The sequence below is a fragment of the Trichechus manatus genome, unplaced genomic scaffold (assembly GCF_000243295.1).
Source record: "Trichechus manatus latirostris isolate Lorelei unplaced genomic scaffold, TriManLat1.0 scaffold00020, whole genome shotgun sequence".
Taxonomy (NCBI): Eukaryota; Metazoa; Chordata; class Mammalia; order Sirenia; family Trichechidae; genus Trichechus; species Trichechus manatus.
In genome coordinates, this window is record NW_004443956.1 from 8,409,201 (window position 1) to 8,433,092 (window position 23,892).

At 41.7% G+C, this 23,892-nt stretch overlaps 1 protein-coding gene across 8 annotated transcripts in view; it reads left to right on the top strand.

Moving 5' to 3' along the window:
- FRMD4B (FERM domain containing 4B) overlaps positions 1-23,892 on the top strand; it is a 223,371-nt gene that overhangs the window by 132,803 nt on the left and 66,676 nt on the right. For all 8 annotated transcript variants that reach the window (XM_004372718.3, XM_023727926.1, XM_023727925.1 and 5 more), the window contains exons 6-7: positions 6,571-6,627; positions 7,386-7,408. In XM_004372718.3, the coding sequence (XP_004372775.1) occupies positions 6,571-6,627; positions 7,386-7,408 (80 nt within the window). The remainder of the gene's footprint in view (positions 1-6,570; positions 6,628-7,385; positions 7,409-23,892) is intronic.

Genomic DNA, 23,892 nt, shown 5'->3' on the forward strand with positions numbered 1-23,892 from the left:
CCATTTTGAGTTAGTTTTTGTGCATAGTGTGAGGTATGGGTCTTGTTTCAGTTTTTTGCAGATGGATATCCAGTTATGCCAGCACCATTTGTTAAAAAGACTGTCTTTTCCCTAATTAACGGACTTTAGGCCTTTGTTAAATATCAATTGCTCATAGGTGGATGAATTTATGGCTGAATTCTCAATTCTGTTCCATTGCCAGCCTAGACCAGCTCTTGAGAGCCAATTCTGCACATCTCTTCCCGGCTCCATGTTCTCTGACATCATATTGGTAGATTGAAATGGGCCATGGTGGGAGTATTTATATCATGTACATCAGCGATTGCTATAAATCAGGGCTTCCCTCACCCTCACTCCCAGCCATTTGCGAAGCATTTGCATTTTCCAGCACAGCACTGTGTATAAGTGAGGTTTTGTCTTCAATGCATAACATCAGGAGGCACATGACGCTGTTCTACCCAGTGATTGGTGATGTCTTATCACTTGGTTAAGATGATGCCTGTTAGGTTTCCCCGTTGGAGAGTTACCATTTTCCCCTTTGTAATTAATAAGTAATCTGTGAGGAGAGACTTTGAAATTATGTGACTAGCCTGCCCTATTTCCCATCAAACTTTCATCCAACTGTTTTCATTTATTGAAGATTATTGCCTGAATCAATTAGTACTATAATAGTTGCAAAATGGTGATTTTCTATCTCTTTCATTCCTTCTACATTTACTTGTTGGTGTTCTACAAGTTAATTTTTTATAGGCTTAACCTTAAAACAGATAGATAATTAATAATAGATTGGGAAAGAAACAGTTCTCCCAGCATTGTGCCAAGTAGTTCTAAATCCAAAGTATTGGTGACACTCATCAGCACAAATTCTCAGGTGTGGCCTGGAAGTCCCACACCAAGGCGCTTCAATTACTCCAAAAATTTATTTCTCCAGAGCCAAGGACAAAAGCCAGCTTACGTAGGGTAAAACTAGGTCTTTTACCCCACAGGAAATAAATACCAAAATTGTCTGCTAAAAAAAAAAAAGGTGAAAGTGCATTTGAGGAAAGGAAATGAAGGAGTTGCCTTTAAAAAAAAACAAACAAACTTTATGGAACTAGTTGATTCTACAAACTATGTGCATGTATAACTTTGATAAAAATGTACCCTGAAACCTAAAGAAAATAAAGAAGAATTAAATTATCTTTGAGAAAAGCAGAGAAGAGAGGAAAATTTATGTGGACATGGGGAAAATGCAGGGGTCAGAAAGCAAGAAGCCCTTGAGTCTAGCAAGGGCAGAATAAAGAGGAAGGACAAAAACAAAGAGAAGGAAAATCTAGGACAGCTGTGCAAGGACTGGAGCTAAAATAGCCTAAGACAGAAAAAGCCAAAATAGGTTGTTTTAACTGAAATTGAAGGGGATAGTACAGAAATAGGACTTTTCAACTGAGCTCCATATTGCCTAATGGACATCTCCACCTGATTGCCTACAGGAAAACTCAAATTTAAAATGTCCCTACTGCTTAACTCAAATCGTTTTCTAAAAAAAATAAGGGAGGGGCTCTGTTCTTACATATAAAGGATTAAGTATGTGTGAGGGGGTGCAGTGTGATTGATTACTTTTGTGTGGCATTTCCAGCTGTGGTTCTGTAACTCCCACGCAGGTGATTAGGTGGGACATTGGTCAATTTTGCCTTAAAAGAGTGCCAATTCCAGAGCAGTGAGGAGGGTCCTACCATCACCAAGGAAGAAAAGCCAGGAGTGGAGTGTGCATCCTTTGGTGAGAAGATCCTGGAAGCAGGAGACAGAGAGAGAGACAGAGAGCAAGAGCAAGCTGCAACCCTGAAGACTGTGAGAAGTGGTGGCAGGAGAGACCTGGCAGCAAGAGACGTGGTAGTCTTCCCGGCCCCCAGAGAGAGAAAGCTGAGTATCTTTGGACAGGGGCCTAGGGCCAGGGAGAGACGCGGCTGCAAGCACGGTTGGGAAGAGGCCGCCCTGAAGGAAGAACAGTATCTTTGAGTGTTCCTGAGCCTAAATTGTAACCTGTTACTTCCCTAATAAACCCCATAATCGTGAAAATAAGTAAAAAATAAAAATAAAGTATTTGTGACAAAGCTACCAACATCCATTGCTACAGCACAGATTAAGTTTCCAAGCAGTAAAGCATTGATACAGAAAAAGCAGGATGAGTCTTTAGAAATAATTTTCCCATTCTACTATGAGATTGTATGTTTGATGTTGCAATACAGCCCAATGAACAGTGGAGATGGCATTTGGGGTCATTTTTCCACAGTTCTGCTAGATTCCAGTTTTTACCAAGCATGCCTTTGGAGAATTCCTGGGGAGAGATTTACACCGGAGTCATAGAAAGTTCACTAGTGCATGGAAGAGGAAACAGCACTGGACTGGGAGTCCAGAGTCACCCTCTGCCGTTATCTGCTATGTGATTGGGCAAACATCTTCATCTCCCAGAGCCTCAGTGACATCGTTTGTAAAATAATAGGAGGCATATTTTCACTATGATACCTTTCAAGTTCTAACACTTTCTTTTATTTCTGTTCCCCTAGTTGAGAATCAAATCCTAGAGTTCACCTCATTAGCATGGTATCCTGGTCAATAAGCCAAGGACAAAAAAAAAATGGAGCCTGAACCTAGTGACCCAGAGATTGAATTCATAATCCAGCTGAATTAGCCATGAGGGCGTAGCACAAGGACTTGATATTGTTTCGTATTACCTTTGTGCATTCAGCCACATCGTCTGACTCACTTCTCTGGTTCTCTTTGTTTATTCTTGACAGTCGTAGAAACCCAATGAAGGATCCTATTACTGTTCTGTCTGAGGAGATCCTTCTCAAGGGTTAGCTTGCCCAGTACCTCTAAGGTTACCCCTGTTGCCATTGTTGTAAGGAAAAGAAATGTTCCATCCTTGGGCAGACAGCAGTTTCTTAGGAACCTTTACACGTCAGGCATGAAATTCAGGAGTTCCTTTTTAAAAAAAAAAAAAAAAAAAAAAACAAACCCATTGCTGTCAAGTCAATTCTGGCTCATAGTGACGCTATAGGACAGAGTAGAACTGCCCCATAGGGTTTCAAGAGTGGCTGGTGGATTCAAACCTGTCGACCTTTTGGTTAGCAGCCAAGCTCTTTACCACTGCACCACCAGGGCTCCGTGAAATTCTGGAGTTCTTTTTGAAGTCTTAGTTAAATTTCGCCACGTGAAGTTACTGAAACTTAGCAAATGGTGTTATTCTGGTCGAGCCATTGTTTAGTGAATCCACACACAAGTCAAGTAAGGTTGGCAATCACTGCTAGATGTCAAAATATGTTGCCTTGGATTTCTAGAACAGTGGTTGTTAACTGGTGAGTGAGGTGGGGACTGAAGGGCATAAAAGAACAGGGGACTTTGCCAAACAATACATTCTCTTCTTTCCCTAGAACAAGATTATGATAAGCTCCACCCCTCCTCCAGTCCAGTATCACCCTCTACCACCATTGTGTTGGGGCCATTTGCTAGGTGGAAAAGTCCCACAGGTGAATTGGGTATTTGCCTCCCTACTCTTCTGGAGCCGTCTCAGCCTGGTACCCTTCATGCTTCAGTTCCTCACTTCAGCATTTTTAATATTTAATGACCCTTCTAAGGTAGAGAATTATTTGGCAGCTTCCATACGTGTATCTGCTTTAGATCTTTTTGTCTGTCTGGCTGAACTTCCATTTGCTAAATTGAAAGGTCGGTGTCTCAAATAGTGTTCAGCTGACTCATCTAAAGTTGAGAGGAGGCAAAGAGGGGTTGTGGAGTGTCAGGGCAGTTGGCAGTAATTTTCAATTTTCAATTTTTTTTAATTTAGTATTTTCTTTTCTCTAAGATTTTAAGACAACAAATTGGACTTGAACATTTGAGTTCCGGCCCCATTTCAAACTGAAAGAGGTTTTTGAGAGCCCCTCTCAGCCCACTTCTTCTCCATGAATTTCTTTTTCTTTGAACTTGAGGACTTTACCTTTTCAAAAATTTAATCTTAATCAACACCCATCTCACCTGGTGGATTAAGGGCCTCATCATCTTTCACCAGATCAGAAAACCACTGTCCCTTGCCTGAAAGACAGAGGGCAATTGATTCCTACAATCAACTTGGCTTCTCTTTGATTTTATAATCTATTTCTAGAGATTATAGGCGAGCTTTGAATTCCAAGGCTCTGGGCTTGTCAGCCCTTGAAGGCAAACACTTTGAAGCAGATCCTCGGCTTCAGGTTTCAGGAGGGATGCCTGTATGTCGGAGGATGAAATTAATTTGTTTGTCATTTCGTTGTGTAGATGAAACATGAATAAGTATCACTGCTGATGTTGTCCCGCTCTGGGTTGTTTGCTTATTTTATTGTGTGACTTTTAAAAGAATTATGACATTAGTTTGTTTTTGAGAACCCCAGTCAAATCACTTGGAAACCTAAGTGAAAAGCATAATCCTTTCGAAAATCCTTCCTGAGTACCACCACTTCTGTAAACCTACCTAGTATACATGTACTCGGAAACTAGTTAATTACTCGTCGTGGATGCACTTGGGTTAACTAGGAAACTCTCCAGCTTGGACTCAACAGGGAGAAGGGAGGAAGAAGGGGTGCTGTTTCCAAGCCCATGAGTTCCATATTCTTAAACACTCTTCATTTTCAAGCACTAATTATGCAAGATTAATTAGTGCTTTAGGCAAAGAGGGGGTTATGTGAAATTGTGTTTGCATGTGTTAATGCTTACAAGCTAACATACTACAAAAAAATATATTTTTAAAGATAAAGGTCTCTATAACACTCATTGTTGCAATATTAAATGATGGAGTAATGGTATTTACATATATCACCACACTTAAAGAAATAGATGAAGGCTCACATCAGTATTATTGATCGACACTATACCTCTTGCACATACACACACACACATACACATACTTATGCATCCAGGCTATTGAAAAAGCATTTTTGTTAACCAAGGCCCAGAACTCCCATTTTTTTGGGGGGAACTTGGAGGATGAAAAGAAAAAAGAAAATGATACAAAAAAATGATAAATTAGAGTTCATCAAGTTTCAGGATAATGGGAGTACACCCACAAGCATATATAGGTTTGGCAGAGAATATTTCTACGTATGCATTTGTATGTGCTACAAATGTATCCATGTGTATAAGAGAGCACACGGGGGTACAGTTATGAAAACTTCATAGCCATAACCAAATACCTCAAGGGACATAGTCACTGGGCTTGAGGGCTTAGGATCATAGTCTTGGGTGACATCTAGATCAATTGGTATAACATAGTCCATAAATACAATGTTCTACATCCTGCTTTGGAGAGTAGAGACTGGGATCTTAAAAACTTGTGAATGGCTGTCTAAGATACAACTATTGGTCTCTTCCCATCCGGAGCAAAGAAGAGTGAAGAAAGTCACAGTCTCGAGAAAACAATTAGTCTAAAGGACTGATGGGCCACATCAACCACAGCCCTCCACTAGCCAGAGACCAAAAGAACTAGATGGTTCCTGGCTACTAATACTGACCGCTCTGATCCAGATCACAGTCGAAGGTCCTGGACAGAGTGGGAGAGGAATGTAGAACAAAATGCAAATTGATAAAAAAAGACCAGTCTTACTGGTCCAACAGAGACTGGTGGAACCCCTGAGACTATGGCCCTTAGACACCCTTCAAACCTGGAACTAAACCCACTCCCGGACATCACCTTTCAGCCAAACAATACCCATGAGGAACGTGCGCCTCAAAACAATCAACCACATGAGACCAAAAGGGCAGCATTTTCCTGAAAACAAAGTTCAGAAGGCAGGAAGGGGCAGGAAAGATGGCGAATGGAAATGGGGAACTCAGGGAGGAAGTGGATAGAGTGCTGTCACACTGAGGAAGTTGCAGCTTATGTCACAAAACAAAATGTCTATAAATTGTTGAATCGGAAATTAATTTCCCCTGTAAACTTTCACCCATACCACAATAAAATGTTCAGAAAAAAGAAACTTCAATATAAAGAACAAGAATTTTAGTATACTGAGCCTTTGCTGTAACGGATTTTTAAGTCTTCCCATTTTTACTATAATGGTACAAATATTAATTCAATAATGTGTCATTGCCACAGAAGTGAATTTATATTTTTCATAATGTTTGCATTGTGTGCATACAGAAATAACCATGCTATAGCACAGAGAAAAAAATTATCTCAGGAAAACACTGAACAAACTGGTCTGAGAAAATCTGTAGGGCTTAAAAATAAACTTGGAAAGATAAAAATCATTCATTGAGAAGGTGTCTGAATTTTCAGCCTCAGAGTCCTTGCTATTTCTTCCAGAATACGGCTCTCTAAACAAAATTCCCCAAAGCTAATTAAAACACACACACAGAGACACACACACAGGCGCACACACACACACACTGTGGCTTCCCTTAACCCTCCTTTCATCTCTCCACCCCCACTTTACCCTGCAATGGTATGATCTGCATTTGATCGTAAACTGGAGGTGCCAAGCTGTGGCAGCTTCCCCAGCTCCACAGCCTTTTGCTACAACCTAGAGCAGCGCTGTGCTCAGTGATGCTTTGCTTTTCCACCCACAGGGTCAAATCGAAGTGGACAGCGAAACCACCTTCAAGTTAGCAGCGCTCGTTCTACAGGTAAGAATTTACAAACTGCCTCTTCCCAGCTCCTTTCTGTTTGTTGGTTTTGTTAACTGTCTGCAACTCTGAACCTTTTGCATGGGCCAGTGGCTGGTAGATTTTTAAGCCAGATGGTTGTTTGCCAGGGAAAAGTGTGAGCCACTGTTTTCTGTTTTGGTGTAGTTTGCACAAGCTGTAGTGTGATATTGTGTTTCAACCACGAATGAAATTTAGAGCTCTCCAAGGGGAAAGAGTTAAGGCTGTATTCCTGGAAAAGACCTTCTGGGTTACTTGAATTTTGGAGGTAACAGTTGTTACAACAGTTGTAATTTTCATTTAAATTTAGTAACTTTTGAATAGATTGCTTTGAGGCTGAGCAAAAGGGCCTTTAATTTTTAAAGACACCAGCGTTTGAAAAACAAAGTCTGTTTCCGTGCTGATTTAAAAAGTAAAGAGAAAACAAATAGTGCGTGTTGATTTACCTTGAACAGAGACTCATTTATCTCGTGACCTTTGAAAAATAAAAGGAGAAATAATTATTTGTGCTGTTTCAGATGCATTTGTCTCTTCCATAAAGAATAAGAAATATTTCGTGGATATTAGCTTTTTCTTATCAATGTCACGTTCTTCTCCATAGCCGTAGGGAGAGGGATGCTTATATTAAAGTGGGAACATTCTTCCAGACAAAACTCGGAGACTTTAATGATCAAGTGTAAAACTCATTGAGCTTGGCATAAATACATACTGATTATTTACCTTTTTATTTTTTATTGCAGGAAGCCAAAGGGGATTACACCAGGTAATGATTCTTTTTCTGATGATACTGTGCAATATAACCAGAGCTGAATTATTTAATGCTGTTATTTTAAATAACAATGGGGGCAAAATCAAAAGAAAGTAAATCCCGGGGCAGGGGACTGAGATCTCTCCCCTCTTCAAATAGAACCTATTCTTTTTGTGAATGAATCTGGAATGACGCTTGGGAATGACGCTTTCTTACAATTTTTCAAGGCAGAGTGACAACGAATTGTAATCAGAAGCCTTCCCAAGTTCTATTTACTGTCATCTGTTAGCAAGATGAAGAAATCTATAAAAAGCTTTGGTAGCCTGTGCTGATTTTTTTTTTCTTAAATTTATAATAACCCTGTGTTTGATGAGTTATAACGTATGCACAAAAAGATTAAATCCATCAGCTGCTTAGTTAAGGGATTAATAGGGGCTTTCTTTTTGCAGCTGCCCCGAAGGGGCCTCACCCTTCATACACTTGACCTGACAGTTGTATTGTTACTGCCATCCACTTGCTGGTTCTAACTGCCTGACTGGCCGCAGCAACACGGAGTGTTTACATTTGAATTCGCCCTCTACCTGCTCCGCTCAGTCCTTTCAGTGCAATAATTGTAGTTGGAGAAGTAGAAAACTGTTAAAGGGGGAGGCTAGGCTTCCGATTAGAAACAGTTCCCAGGCCAGTGACCCATTGAAAAGCCTCGCCTCCGACATGTTAATGTTCGACTCCTGGTAAACTTTACCCGTAGATTATTTACAGATCACCTAGTACTCGTTCCCTGCCAGGTCCTTTGAAAAGTGTGCTCCTTAACGGACTGATAGCAAAAGAATGCCTCCCGAGCTTGAACATGTCCAGTCCCTGAGTGAAACTTCACTTCAGAAGCCGCCAACACCCTTCTTCCTCGTCTGCCTGTTCAATTGAGTAGAAGGTCAATGATCCACCCACACCATGATCCACCCACTACATTCTCCCATTAGCTTCATTTCATACTAAAAATAACCTTTTTTTAAGGTAGGAAAGATGCTCTGAAGGGATCATAGAAATCAATTAGCACCAATAGTTTTTAACTATAACGAGAAAATGTCGGGGGGAGGGAAGGATCAATTAGTTTCTAGATAATTAGCAAACAGCATCCAGGGCTGCTATATCCTTCACTGTTGTTTTTCCTGGAGGAGCTGTATTTCCTTGGAGATCAGATATGCAAGGAATGCCATAATTTATGGGGGTGAGTCTGAAGTAGATTTACAAACGAGGGCCTCCAGGTCAAGAGCTCATACTCTGCTGTCTGTGGGTTGCTAAGTTTCCCTCCTTGACTTTCTCCCTGTGGAACATCAGTCAAGCACGTGACTGATCCCCTCCGAGCCTCAATTTCAGCATCAGTGAAATGAGACCTACCTTCTATAGTTATCGTTGTTAGCTGCTATGGAGTCGGCCCCCAACTCATGGCGAACCCATGCACAATGGGATCAGACTGTTGTGATCTATAGGTGTTTATTGGCTGATTTTCGGAAGTAGATTGCCAGGCCTTTCCTGCTAGTCCATCTTAGTATGGAAGCTCCACCGAAAGCTATTCAGCATCACAGCAACAGGCAAGCCCCCACTGATAGACGAGTGGGGGCTGCACATGAGGTGCATTGGCCGAGAACTGAATCAGGGTCTTCTGCGCCGAAGGCGAGAATTCTGCTGCTGTACCACCACTGCCCTCTTTACAGGACTATCATGAGAATTAAAGAAGCCCCAGTGATTCAGTGGATAAAGTACTCAGCTGCTAAACGGAGGGTCGGTAGTTCAAACCCACCAGCCGCTCCATGGGAGAAAAGACCTGGTGATTGGCTCCTGTAAAGATTAGTCTTGGAAACGCTATGGGCCAGTTCTACTCTGTCCTATAGGGTCGCTGTGAGTCAGAATCGACTTGAGGGCACCCAACAACAAAGTGAGAATTAAATGTACGTCAGCATTGCCCAAGGCAATATCAGGGATGTAGGAAGCTCTCCCTACATTCTGGCCGTTACTATAATGTCATTACTGTACTCATCATCCTGTCTTATCTCCTGCCTTGTCTGGAAAGACTTTTGGGATTAAGCTGGGCCTAAAGAAGCTGTAATAATGTGGTGGGGGAAAGAATAGAAAGAGAAGGTGATTTCACAAACCTTCCTTAGGGAAGATTCCTTGCCTGCAGTGGAAGAAGGTAGAGAAGGGACGTGCCCTTGGTATCCCAGACGTGTGTGCTTTGGGACTTCAAGTTTAGTGAGTTAGTCTGGCCTAACCTAATGATCCTTTCCCTTAACTTCAGCTTGTTCCTGGTGGTTCCCTGAATGATCACTAGACTGAAGAAGGGGAGGACACAAGTCTGAAATTGTCTGCACCATGCTGAGGAGTAGAAAGAGCCTGGGACTGGGAATCAGACAAATAGCAGTGTGACCCTATGAGAATGAGCCATTTATCCTTCCTGAGCCTCAGTTTCCTCACCTGTGAATTGAGTTAATGAAAATAGTGACTTTGCAGGATGGTTTTGAGGAGGGAGTTAGTGAAGGGGAAAATTATGTAAATTATAAATTGTTTCACAAGCATTAGTTACTGCTAATGAAGGTGAAAGAAATGAGAAGAAATGCAAACTTTCATCACCAGGCTTATTAGGAAGCAGGATTTGGCTCATTGCTACCACTACCTCCCCATCTGGCCTTCTCCCCTCCTGAACAGAGGGATATTTTTCTCCCCCGAAATATTGTTATACAAGTAATTTTAAAAATCAGGTAAAATAAAAATACCATGAGGCAATGCGTATAGTGGCTAGAGCAAAGACTCTAGAAGCAGGCCCATTAAAACCCACTGCCATCAAGTCGATTCTCATAGGAACCCTATAGAACAGAGCAGAACTGCCCCACAGGGTCTCCAAGCTGTAATCTTTACGGAAGCAGACTGCCACATCTTCCTCCCGTGGAGCGGCTGGTGGGTTCCAACTGCCAGCTTTCCAGTTAGCAGCCGAGCGCTGTGCCACTGCACCACCAGGGCTCTTCTGGGACCAGGCAGCCTTATTCATATCCCAGGCCACTTATATTAGCTATGTAATCTTGCACAGGTTACTAAAACCCTCTGAGCCACAGTTTCCTCATCTATAACACAGGATTTCTAATAATAGTACACAGCCCATGGTATTGCTGTGAGGAGCAAGTCAGTATTTATAAAATGCTTAAAAAATTCCCGCAGTCGCTGCTTTAACCTGTCAAATGGATGGGCATGGCTTGCAACTCTCCTACTGTTACAATATGAGTTGTTTCTCTTTCTACTGCTGGTAAACTTAATGCTGTGATTAACATCTCTTTGTATTTGGGATTGCCATTTTCTTCCCGTCATTGGTTTTCTTAAGTGAGATTTCTTAGATGGGAAGGGCATTTTCAAGCATAGGGAAATTCTTCAGAGGAGACAAAGTGCGGAAATGGAATTTATGCATGTTTGATACAAGTAAGCTTAAATTATAGAAAATTCGTTACTTAATCCCATAAACATGTACCGAATGCCTAAAATGTGTCAGTGCCGGTCTAGGTATTGTGAGTGCAAAAATAAAGACTGCAGGGACCCTCCCTCCAGGGAGTCTGACATTCTGTCAAGGGCTATCTCAGTGGCAATTCCGGATTCCACTTTTCCGGTGGTTTCTGTTAGTAGCTGTAGCTCTTGGCCTTTAGAACTTTACTGAATTTTCTCCCTAAGGTTTAAACATTGACCAAAAGATATCCCCCAAACACTTCCTAGATCAGGGCAGTGAGGCTTTTTGAATTAAGACAGTGATTGAACACCTAATTCTAAAGGCTGCTTTGATCAACTCCTTGTGAATATACCCCTCCGTCTTGAAGTTAGTATTTCCAAAGCTGAAATCACCAGCATCCCAGCCTCCAGGCCAACTCCTCTTTCACTACCTGCCCTTAAATTACACCATCCTCTTGAATCATCTCTAAGGATTTTCCCCTTTCTACCTCCCACCCTTTCAGTCCCCATCTATCAGACAGCTCCCTCCTTTCCCTTTTCTTTATCAGAACCCTAGTTTTCTCAGCCCTCATTCTCCTCCATTCAAGAAAAAGTATGTGTGGGTACAGTTTATTTGAGCTAACAAGTAAGTGCTTGCTATGACATTGTTAAAAATCATGCCTGGTTTCATTCATTCCTCACCACAACTCAAAGAGGTAACCCGTTGCCTTCGAGTCGATTTTGACTCATGGTGACCCTATAGGACAGAGTAGAACTGCCCCATAGGGATTCCAAGGCTGTAGTCTTTACAGAAGCAGACTGCCACATCTTCCTCCTGTGGAGCAACTGGTGGGTTCGAACTGCCAACCTTTTAGATAGCAGCCAAGCACTTAACCACTGCCACCAGGGCTCCTCCCCAAAGAGATACTGTTAGCATCCTCATTTAAAAAGTTAATAGATGGAACATTTAGGCCCAAAGAGATTAAGTCACATAGCCAGTGAGTTCCCAGATCTGTTCTAACTCCATCGCACACTTTTTTCTACTGGTGGCTGTTCAGTTAATTCTGATTCTCAGCAACCCTGTAGGATAGAGTAGAACTGCCCCTAGGGTATCCAATGTGTAATCTTTACGGCGGCAGACTGCTACACTTTTCTCCCACAGAGTGGCTGTTGTGTTCTAACTGCCAACCTTAACCAGTGGTTAAGCAGCTGAGTGCTTAACAATTGCGCCACCAGGACTCCAAATCGCACACTGTTGTCATTAGTTGTCAGGTGCCGTCGAGTTGATTCCGACTCATAGCGACCCTGTAGGACAGAGTAGAACTTCCCCATAAGGTTTACAAGGCTGTAATCTTTTTAGAAGCAGATGCCGCATCTTTCTCCCGTGGAGCAGCTGGTGTGTTTGAACCCCCGACCTGTTGGTTAGCAGCTGAGTGCTTAACCACTGCACCACCAGGAGTCCTTCTGTCGCACACTACTACCTACATATTCTGGGAGTTACCTTCCTAAAATAGATTTGATCATTGTTGTTTACTTGTTCAAAAAATCTTTTACAGTTTCTCACTGCATACAGACACCCACGCCCCAACACCGCAACCTGGCATACAAGGCCTTACTTGATCTGGCATTATGAAGTTTAACCTCCCATACTCTATCGTCCGTACTTCTAAATATCTGTCCATGCCGCTCTTCTCTTTTTTTTCTCCCACATACACAAAAACCAGTTGCTGTTGAGTCGATTCCTACTCATGGTGACCCCATGTGCTTCAGAGTAGAACTGTGCTCCATGGGGTTTTCAGTGGCTGATTTTTTGGAAGTAGATCACCAGGCCTTTCTTCCAAGACACCTTTGGGTGGACTTGAACCTCCGCCACCCAGGGACCCCTTTCCCCCACATATCTGTACTATTTTGGCTTCATGGCTTTGCTCCACTTCTTCTTCCTAGAATGCCTTTAAAAACAACAATTCTCCCCTTCGTATTTTGCTTCCTGCCACATTTCCTTAAGAGTATTTTAAGTTAACATTATCATAACCTATAGGAAGCTTTGCTCTCTGAAAGTTAATTAAATAGTGAAGTGGAGACTTCCATTTTCTTTAAATAGTTGACAAGTCTGAATTTCTAAGTCAGCCCTTAAACCACAAAGATAAGCTACTCCCGGTAACACAACACAGACAAACTCCATGAATTCCTGAAAGCTGACAAGGCAAGGAGACAGGCTTTATCACTGAGCCAGCCACAGATGAGCTTGTAAATGCAAAGCGTTTTCATCTTTCTTTTTTAAAAAAAAAAGAAAAAAAAAAGCCCTGAAAAATGGAAGTTAGCAAGTAACTGCCTGGTCAAGGTGCTTCTGCTTGTAAGAAAAAGGGAGTGCCTACATTTAACAATTCAGTGCTGGGTCAGAATGAGAGTATGTTCGTACCAGCTTCAGATGGGAAGGAAATAATCACAATGCTTGCAGCCTTGCCTCAGAATGCAGCTGTTTCCCACGGGGAAAAGGAATTTATTTGGATGCTCTGAGAGTAGTTTCCGAAGGAAAAAGATGAAGATATTAAAGAACTTTGCCGCCTAGTTCCTACACGTTACAGCACCGAAAGCTCGAAGTCATCATTCCATTTCTAAAGCGTTTAAACTCAGTCAAAAAAAAAAAAAAAAAATCCATTGCCATGGAGTTGATTCTGACGCATAGCGACCCTGTAGGACAGAGTAGAACTGCCCCCATAGAGTTTCCAAGGAGCGGCTGGGGGATTTGAACTGCTGACCTTTTGGTTAGTAGCCAAGCTCTTAACCACTGTGCCACCAGGGCTCCTTAAAGTCAGTTACAAGAACAAGAATAACAACTCCTATAGGGTAGGCACTGTGCTGAGCACCTACTTTTCTGACATCAACTGGGAGGCTATAGTGAAGACAGGAACTCTGGAATCTGAGTGCTTGGGTTCAAACCCAGGCCCAGCGACTTGTTGTGTAACTCTGAGTAATTTATCTTACCTCTCTGGACCTCAGTTTCTTTGTCTGTAAAAAGAGAATATAAAGAAGTATCTATTTCATAGAACTGTTTGCAAAGTAATCCATTTAAAAGTGCTTTGATATAAATGCCATGTAGTGTTATTATTATGTTTAACCCTCACAACAACCCTGTGACCATAGACGCTATCATATCCCCATTTTACAGACAGGAAGATCGAAGTAATCTATTAAAAGTGCTTTCACATAAATGTTATGCTGTGTTATTAGCATTATTATCATTATGTGTAACCTTCACAGCAACCCTGTGACCATAGGCACTATTATTTTCCCCATTTTGTTGTTGTCCAACTCATAGCAACCCCATATGACAGAGGAGAACTGCCCCATAGGGTTTCCTAGGCTGCAATCTGATAGGAGCAGATCGCCAGATTTTTCTCTCACGAAGCCACTGGCTGCTAACCAAAAGCCAAGTGCTTAACCATTGCGCCACCAAGGCTCCTTAGCCCCACTTTACAGATGGAAAAATAGAGCTTTGGAGCTGCTAAGTAGCTTACTGTTGTTAAAAATAATCAAACCTGAAAGAAATTGAAACATAAGGTTTCTTCTGAGCAGTTATTCTACACGCCTATAGGGAGACCATTCTTATTCCAAAAAAAAGCAAATGCGTTGAAGTAGGCTAGTTACCACGAGGCTTATAAAGAGAAGTGGAGGGAGAAGAATAGAAGATCAGCCATTGGCTAGTCTTATCATGATTGATTGAAACTTGCTCCTCCCTCCCTTTTACTGGCATCAGGTCACAAGGTGGTCTCTGGCCTTTCACCCACCTGCAGCCATGATACCTTTTGAACAGACTTCAAACAGGAAAGAAAAGATTAGCAACTTTGGGTGAAAAAAAGCCGCTGGCAGGATTAATTTTGGGTCAGGAATTTTTTTACGGTTAATATTTGGCTTCATGGGTAAGAAAAACCTTAAAATCAAAGTAGGATGTGAGTTATTAATTTTTCTCTTTGACGCTGTCCAGTTCACATAGCTAGAGAGGCATACCTGGGGCTCCAGGCCTCAGCTCTCTGCCACTGTCTGGAGCCTCCTTTTTGGTATTCCAGCACAAATTTGTAAGAATCATTACTTTCCTTATTGGCAGAATAAAGAAGTCTGACTTGACAGAAGTTGAACATTTTTTTGTCAGGCTATGTATGAATCTAGGACAGGGTCAGTGAAAAAGAGGAAGACCCTCAACGAGATGGATTGACACAGTGGCTGCAACTCTGGGCTCAAGCATACAAACGATTGTGAGGATGGCGCAGGACTGGGCAGTGTTTCGTTCTGTGGTGCACAGGGTCACTACGAGTCGTAACCGACCTGACGGCACCTAACAACAACCACAACATGCCAGGCTGGGGCTTTAATGCACAGTGGTTAAGAGCTACGGCCGCTAACCAAAATGTCCGCAGTTGAAATCTACCAGCTGCTCCTTGGAAACCCTATAGGGGAGTTTTACTCGTCCTATAAGGTCACTATGAATCGGAATCAACTCGAGGGCAATGGGTTTGGTTTTTTGTTTTTTGGTTTTTTGGGGGGAGAAGTCTTTAATGAATCAGCAAAATGCTTTTGTGAAAAAAAAATCCTTGAGAAGCAGCTATTTTCTTTACCTATGACTGTTCAGAGCTTGGACTTAAAGACACAGACAAGTTCTTTTGTAAATCAGCTTGGTACATTGTTATTTTATTTACTTATAATAATTTATAAATACTTATAAGTGTTAGCCCATTTTACGTGTTCTATAAATATTAACTCATTTAATCATCTATCAGCTACGGAGCCCTGGTGGCTCAGTGGTTAAGAGCCTACTAAACAAAAAGTTGGCAGTTTGAATCCACCAGCCGCTCCTTGGAAACTCTCTGGGGCAGCTCTGTTCTTTCCTAAAGGGTTGCTATGAGATGAAATCGAACGCCAATGGGTTTGGCTTGTTTTTTGTTTTTTTTTAAAATCAACCTATGAGGTTAGTATCTTATTATTCCCGTGTTACAAACAAGATTAATAAACTTGGTGTGACATTATAATTATTTATATTATCATATTATGGTTTAAGGTTTCCCAATGTTAGCGTTTCCATTTTATAGATGGAAAAGTTGAGCTTTGGAGTGGTTAAGTAGCTTGCTGTTGTTAAAAATAATCAAAACTCAAAGAAAGTAACTTTGACCAGATGGTGAGTCAAAAAAACAAAAGAAACCGAGAACAACAGTAGAAACCAAAAATGGGGGACTATGGACAAATAAATATGGGAAATACTTGTTTAAACATTGTACAGAGTTCACCAAGTGTTCTTTAATAACCTTTCAGTCTGCTCTTGTGCCCAGTGAGTCTCCAAGAAGGGGGCACACAGGCGGCACTTTCCACGTTTATTTGGCCCTAATGTCTGGAGATGGGGGCGCTGGTGGTTCCGTGGTAGAATTCTCACCTTCCATGCAGGAGACCCAGGTTCAGTTCCCAGCGAGTGCACCTCATGTACAGCCACCACCCATCTGTTAGTTTTCAGGTTTCAGTGGAGCTTCCAGACTAAGACAGACTAGGAAGATAGGCCTGGCAATCTACTTCCAAAAATCAGCCAATAAAAACCTTATGGATCGCAACAGAGTCTGATCCCTAACTGATCGTGGGGATGGGGCATGATCAGGCAGCGTTTTGTTCCATTGTGCATGGGGTCACCATGAGTTGGGTGCCAACTCAATGGCAGCTAGCAATGGCAACAATGTCTGGAGCATCTTGCTGAACCAGTATTTCATGGACTTCACTTTGTGAAACATGAGTTTATTTATTTACCAAAAACTCAAGGTTAAAATGTCTTTAAAAGATACACAGTTTTGAGAAGTCTATTCTCTGTCTCCCTGACAGATTCATTACTTGCCCCAATTTTAATTTCATTTACTCTTAGGCAGGGTAAATACTCATCAAATTCTGAACCTACTTTATCTGAAGAGACCTGGATTTGGAAAGAACCATCCGTCTTGTACAATGGGCATTTTTCTCACCTGTTCTAAGCATAGAATGTTAGGGATGTCCAATATTATGTATTTGAACCCCTTCATGAAATGAGGCATGGTGTATCGACGGCAGTTCAGGTGGATGAGACAGATCCTCAAGTATCCCTGCTATCTTAGATTTACCACTTTAAAAACTTACACCTGTACAAAGAGGCCTCCATGGATCTTTGCTATCCCTGATCAAAGAAGGCTGTGAGGGACAGTAGGCAATGTTGTATCAGCCCCTTGAAGAGACAGCGTAAGAGTGAGAAAGCAGGAAGTGAGCAGCACTCTTTGGTGCCCTTGGAACAACTGGTCTTTTTCCCAGTACTCAACCACATTCATTCTTGTAGATTAAGTGCCTACCGTGTGCAGGACGCTGGACTGACCATAGTCTGTGATGGCTGACAAGGGTTTCTAGTCTTCCTTTTATTGCTGAGCCATGTTCAGGCCACAGGCTTTAGAGGAGACACTGAGAAAAAGCATGGGCGTTCTAATCAGACAGATGTGAAATTAAGAGGAGCCCTCCTCATCTGCTGGCTATGACCTTGAGACAGTTTAGGGCTGTCTGAGCCTAAAGTTCCTTATCTTTAGAGGTTTGTTGTGAGGATCCAATGAGATAAAGCACCTTGTGGGGTGCCTGGCACAGAATGGAGTCTCAGGGCATATGAGTTTGCCTCCAGCTTCTAGTCCCCTGTATTAGAGAGAGGCTTTTTTTTTCAAGAGTCCCTGGCCTGCAGGTACTTAATTATAGTCCAACCATTCATTGAGGCAGAGTTGGGTACAGGAGTATGGGATGGACATCAAGTTCTTGTTCTAAATATTTAGATCTCAGCAATGAAACTTAGTACTTCAGTCTAGTACTTATGTTAAAAATATTGTTGTAGGTGAATGTTTATTGGCATGAAAAGATGATTACAATATGAATATATTATCTGGAAAAGTAAAAATATATATTATCCTTTTTTGGTACAAAAACATGTATAGCAGTATATCACACACATTACATGTATAAAAATCACTCTCTAAACTTTTTTATTTATGCAACTCCATTAATAAAAGTATTTTAGCATTCATTCTCAGTGTATGTATACATATCTATTTATTTATACAATTATATACATATTCCACACTAAAAACCAAATCCACTGACGTAGAGTCAGTTCCTGCTCAGGGCAATCCCATGCGTTACAGAGTAGAACCACTTCATTGGGGTTTTTTGGCTGTAATCTTTATGGAAGCAGGTTATCAGACCTTTCTTCCGCAGCTCTGCGGGGGAGATTTGCACTGCCAACCTTTCAGTTAGTGGTCAAGAGCAAACCATTTGCACTACCCAAGGGCTGAATATCAATAGAAGTTCTAGTATTTTCTTTCTACATGCCCACAGGTCTTCCTACCATAGAGACTGTCTTAGAATTGTTAAAAACATAGATTCTGAATTTGAGCAAAGGTGAGCTTGGACTCAGATTCCAACTCTCATTCGTGAACAATCTCAACTAATCTAGTTATCATCTCTAAGCCTCAAGCCTCAGTTTCCTCACCTGTAAAGAAAGATAATTACAGGTCTTACCTGAATAGCCGGATTCAGAAGAGGACGTAGAACAAGGTATATCATCGCTGATGTCAAATGGATCTTAGCTGAAAGTACAGAATACCAGAAGGATGTTTACCTGTGTTTTATTGACTATGCAAAGACATTCGACTGTGTCAGCAAATAATCCAAGAAGCTGGACTATATATGAAGAACACAGGCATCAAGATTGGAGGAACACTCATTAACAACCTGCAATATGCAGATGACCCAACCTTGCTTGCTGAAAGCAAAGAGGACGTGAAGCACTTACTGATGAAGATCAAAGTCTACAGCTTTTGGTATGGGTTATACCTCAACATAAAGAAAACAAAAATCCAAACAAATGGGCCAGTAAGAAACATTATGATAAATAGGGAAAATGTTGAAGTTGTCAAGGATTTCATTTTACTTGGATCCATAATCAATGCCCATGGATGCAGCAGTCAAGAAATCAAACAACATATTGCATTGAGCAAATCTGCTGCAAAAGACCTCTTTAAAGTGTTAAAAAGCAAAACTGTCACCTTGAGGACTAAGGTGTGCCTGACCCAAGCCATGATATTTTCAATCTCGTATGCTTATGAAAGCTGAACAGTGAATAAGGAAGACCTAAAAAGAACTTCTGCCTTTGAACTATGGTGTTGGCGAAGGATACCGAATATACCATCGCCTGCCAGAAGAGTGAACAGATCTGTCTTGGAAGTACAGCCAGAGTGCTCCTTGGAAGTTAGGATGTTGACACTTCGTCTCACATACTTTGGACATGTTATCAGGAGAGACCAGTCTCTGGAGAAGGACATCATGCTTGTAAAGCAGAGGGTCAGAGAAAAAGAGGAAGACCCTTCACGAGATGGACTGACACAGTCGCTGCAACAATGGGCTCAAACATAGCAACGATTGTGAGGATGGCGCAGGACCTGGGAGTGTTTCATTCTTTTGTACACAGGGTTGCGATGAGTCAGAACTGGCACCTAACAACAACAACACTTGAGAGTGTTATTATGTGGGTAAAATGACATCATGCCTGATAAGAAAACACTTAGCATGCTGCCTGGTTTATGGCAAAGGCACAAAAAAATTCACCGTGATTATTGTTGTCATTACTGGCAGTTATCTCAGGACAATGGGGATAGAGATGTTTACAGTTTTCTTTCTTTTTTGAACATCAGTGTGTTTCCATTTATCTACAGTGAAAATAGAGTGTTTGGGTCAGATTTTTTTTTTTTAATGTCATTTTATACTTTAAAAAAGCTCAGAGCTTAGCACCGTGACAGCTACCAAGCACTGTGTATTCTTACAAAACAAAGGTATGATTCATGGAATACTACCCACTTTGCGGAACAGAAATTTCCCAAACCAAGGCTTCGACTCTTTCCCTGCCACCTCCAGAGCACTGAGCCAGCGATTCCCCTGGCAGGGGAGCGCCCCCAGTCGGACCCTGCTGGCTCACAGTGTGCAGCCGCGGAAGGAAAGGAGGCGCTGTGGGCCTTTGTAATGGGTTCGCTCTGTTCTGGGGCTCAGGCACACCGAGGTGGCCAGGCAGAAAGGAAGCAATTAAGACAGTGGAAACGTACCAGGAAAAAGCTATTGGCAGGGCCTGTGACCTGTGCAGTCGCATGGGCCGATGCTTAGAAGGGCCTCGGGCTTGGTTTGATGCTCTGCTGTCCCCATCTTGAAATTCTGAAGAATTTCTGAACCCTTGGCTTGGCTTTTTCCTGTTTTACTGTGCCCTGCAAATTACGTATCTGGTCCTGGCTTTGAGGACTGAAAGACACAGAGAAGGCTTGGATGTTGAATGGATTATTAAAAGGATTCCTTTTGTAAGGGACGTGGAGCTTCTGTTACAGGTGATGGTAAGGGTGTTGTTGAACAGCATGATGAACACAATTCATTAACGTCACTGAACTGTACATGTGAAGACTGTTGAAATGGCAAATGTTTTGTTACACGTATATTTACCACAATAAGAAAAAAAAGTATGTTCAATTAAAAAAAAGAAGTCTTTTTGTACATGTCTGAAGAGGGTCTCCTTTGAGAATGGGACCCACTCTGAGTCTGCAAACCAGCTCCTCCTTGTACTTGATTGGGAACTTTCTTAGCCCTTTCTGATGCTAATCTGTATTATCTCAAAGGCCTGAGGCACAGAGTTATTCCTAGGGCTGTTACAGGACTAAGAGAGAAAATGCATGGGAAACCCAAACCCAAACCTGTCGCCTTCCTGCCGATTCCAACTCATAGCAGCCCTATAAGACTGGGTAGAACTGCCCCATAGGGTTTCCCAGGCTGTAAGTTTTTGGTAGCAGACTGCCACGTCTTTCTCCCATGAAGCTGCTGGTGGGTTCGAACCACCGACTTTTTGGTTAGCAGCCCAGCTCTCACCAAGTGCTTGGTTCAGTGCCTGGCACTACTTAAACTGTTAAACTATTTTGCTCTTAAGCTTCTAGAAAAGAAAGCTTTTACCTGTGTTCTAATAGAAGAAAGTGCTCTCCTTTGTGTTGATAGTTCTTTGCAGGTTACAAAGCTTATTTTCAGAATGTCATCTCCTTTGGACTTCAAAAGGAGCCAGTGAGGAAGCAAGTTTTGTCTCCACTTTATAGAAGAGAATCTACCAAGGCCTAGCACAACCAGTTAATGGCAACATGCAGCTAGGAAATGAGGCCATTGCATTTCACAGCTTAAATATTGTACATTTCAAAGCACTTTCATTTCACAGTTTAAATATTTGTTGCAAGTAAACAAGAGCAAAAACAAACACAGATTCTCAAGGTGGACCTTAAAACATGTTTAAACAGCTATTAACACCGTGGTGGGGATCAGGCCTATGCAGAAAGTGGCTCTCTTGTCCTGTCTGGGTTCTCAGTTTCTCTCTCTGCATGAGTACACCAGGCCATTAAGCCCATCACGGCTACTGGGTAGTAAAATGAAATTCCGCCCTACTGGGACTGAGATATTTGCCTGCTTAGTATTTGGGGCGAATAGAAAGTAGCATGACACGTGATGCCGTGAGACACGCGTGAACGTCTTCCACTCCACGAACTGCAAACCATCCAGAGTCTGCCTGACCCAAAGGACGTCACTGTGGGGGACCAATTCTACATACCCTCACTGATAAGCATTACAGTTCCTTTTGGTGTGGTTCCAGAAACACTGAGAGTTTAACATAACATATACTCAGACTTGTTATCTCTGCTCAAATGGCTAGTGGGGTTAATCCAGTTTTTGTGTGATCAGGAAGGGCATGTTTTGAGTCACACATGCAGGAAGGGATAGAGCTTTGGGGCTTTCAAGTTGACCGTAAATGATCTTTACTTGTTTAATAGGAAACTTAGGTCCCTGGGTGGCACAAATGGTTTGCACTGGGCTACCAACCAAAAGATTGGTTTGAACCCACCCAGCGGCACTGTGGAAGAAAACAGGTTTGGTTTTTGGAACAGGAAATTTTCCAGAAGAGGAACAGATTTCTTTGACTTTTCATTCATTCTTTTGTAGAAAAATCCTGTCTGTACTGAATTTTTCTTTTTCCATATACCCTGTTTTGTAACTCTGTGTTTGTATGACAAGTGGATCATTTTCTTTTTAGATATACATAGATTTTCACGTTAATCTGTTTCCCGGCAAAACTCATTCATAGAGGGTTGTGTTCCTACCAGGTATTAGAAGAATCGAAGGTTCAAAGTAGGCAGTATCAGAACCCACAGAGAGCTGGCTAACGTTTTAAAAAATCTCTCATCACGTTTTCAATCTTACTAGAAGTTCTTTAGACTTAAAAAAAAATAGTTCAACAATTGATCCCCCATCAAGCCTGCAGACGGGCAGAGTAATTTGTTCTGTAAAGACACCACAGACAAATAAAAATGTAATGATAAAGGAATTCTAGCTGAGAGGACACTGAGCTTCCCAGAATGCATGCAGATTCTTGCTCTAGGACTTGCCTTTTCTAGGGACTGAGGAGAGTCTAACACTAGTTCCGTGGATTGGTCGTGATGCTGAAAGAGCAAGTTTCCAGACTGAGCTTCCACTGGTTGCTGTGGATTCTGTCTAACCAATCCCCAAGCTGCTTACAGCTTGGAACTTGGCCATTTGCTTCCAAAGTTCTCTTCCAGCACAGCTTCTTATCAACTTTTAGGGTTGCCAGATTTAGCAAATAAAAATAGAGGATGCCTATTTAAATTTAAATTTCAGATAAACAACGAATTTTTTTTTTTTTTTTTTTAGCGTATGTATGTCCTAAATATGTTATTATTTGGCAACTCTAACCTAGATCAACCATTGAGGATTCTTCTCAGTGGTAATAATCCATCACCAGCCTGGTCTGAGAGTGCTAGGGACAAAGTGTTTGGTAAAATCTTTGGTTAGTATGCTGCAATCAGAAAGGAGGGAACACATTTAGTGAACCTATGCAGGCACCTTCATAGCAGCCTGTTGTAATCTTTCCAAGAACCCATGAGACAAGGCACTATCCCCCCGTTTTTTTTTTTTTTTTAATAGATTTTATTTTTAGAGCAGTTTTAGGTTTACAGAAAAATAGTGCAGAAAGTACAGACAGTTCCCATATACCCCCCTCTTGCACCTTATTTCTCCTGTTAACATCTTACATTCCTATGATACATTGGTTACAATTGATGAACCAGTGTTGAAACATTATTATTAACTAAAGTCTATAGTTTGCATTGGGGTTCACTCTGTGTTGTACAGTGTCTGTGGGCTTTGATAAATGCATAATGTCGTGTGTCTACCATTAAAGTATCATACAGATTAGTTTCACTACCCTAAAAATACACTATGTTCCACCTATTCCTCTCTCGCCTTCCCCGACTCCTTGGCAACCACTGATCTTTTTGCTGTCTATAGTTTTGCCTTTTCCAGAATGTCATATAGTTGGAATCATACAGTATATAGCTTTTGTTTTGTTTTGTTTTGGACTGGCTTATTTCACCTAATATGCATTTAAGTTTCTTCCATATTTTTTCTTGGCTTCATAGCTCATTTCTTTTAATTGCTGATTAATATTCCATTGTTTGTGTGTACCACAGTTTGCTTATCCATTCACCTATTGAACGGCATCTTGGTTGCTTCTAATGTTTGAAAATTAGGAATAAAGCTGCTATAAACATTTGTTTATTCCTATTTTTATGATGAGGAAACTGGGACTCACAAAGTTTAGTTATCTAAGACCCAGAACTCCCAGGAACAGGGAGACATGGGACAAATACTAGTTCTAAGTCCCAAACCTTATTATTGCAATCACAGGTCTAGGGCTGGTTGGCTAGTTGGTTGGTTGGTTGGTTGGTCAGTCTCTTGCTTGGCTTCTAAGTATATGAGGGCTCTGGAGTCGGGTAGCCTGCATCTAAATCCTAGCTGCCCATGTCCCAGCTCTGGTGAGACAGCCTGCATCTGAATCTTGGCTGCCCATGTACCAGCATGAGACCGCGGGCAAGCTGGATGACATCTCTAAACCTCAGTTTCCTTATCTGAAAATG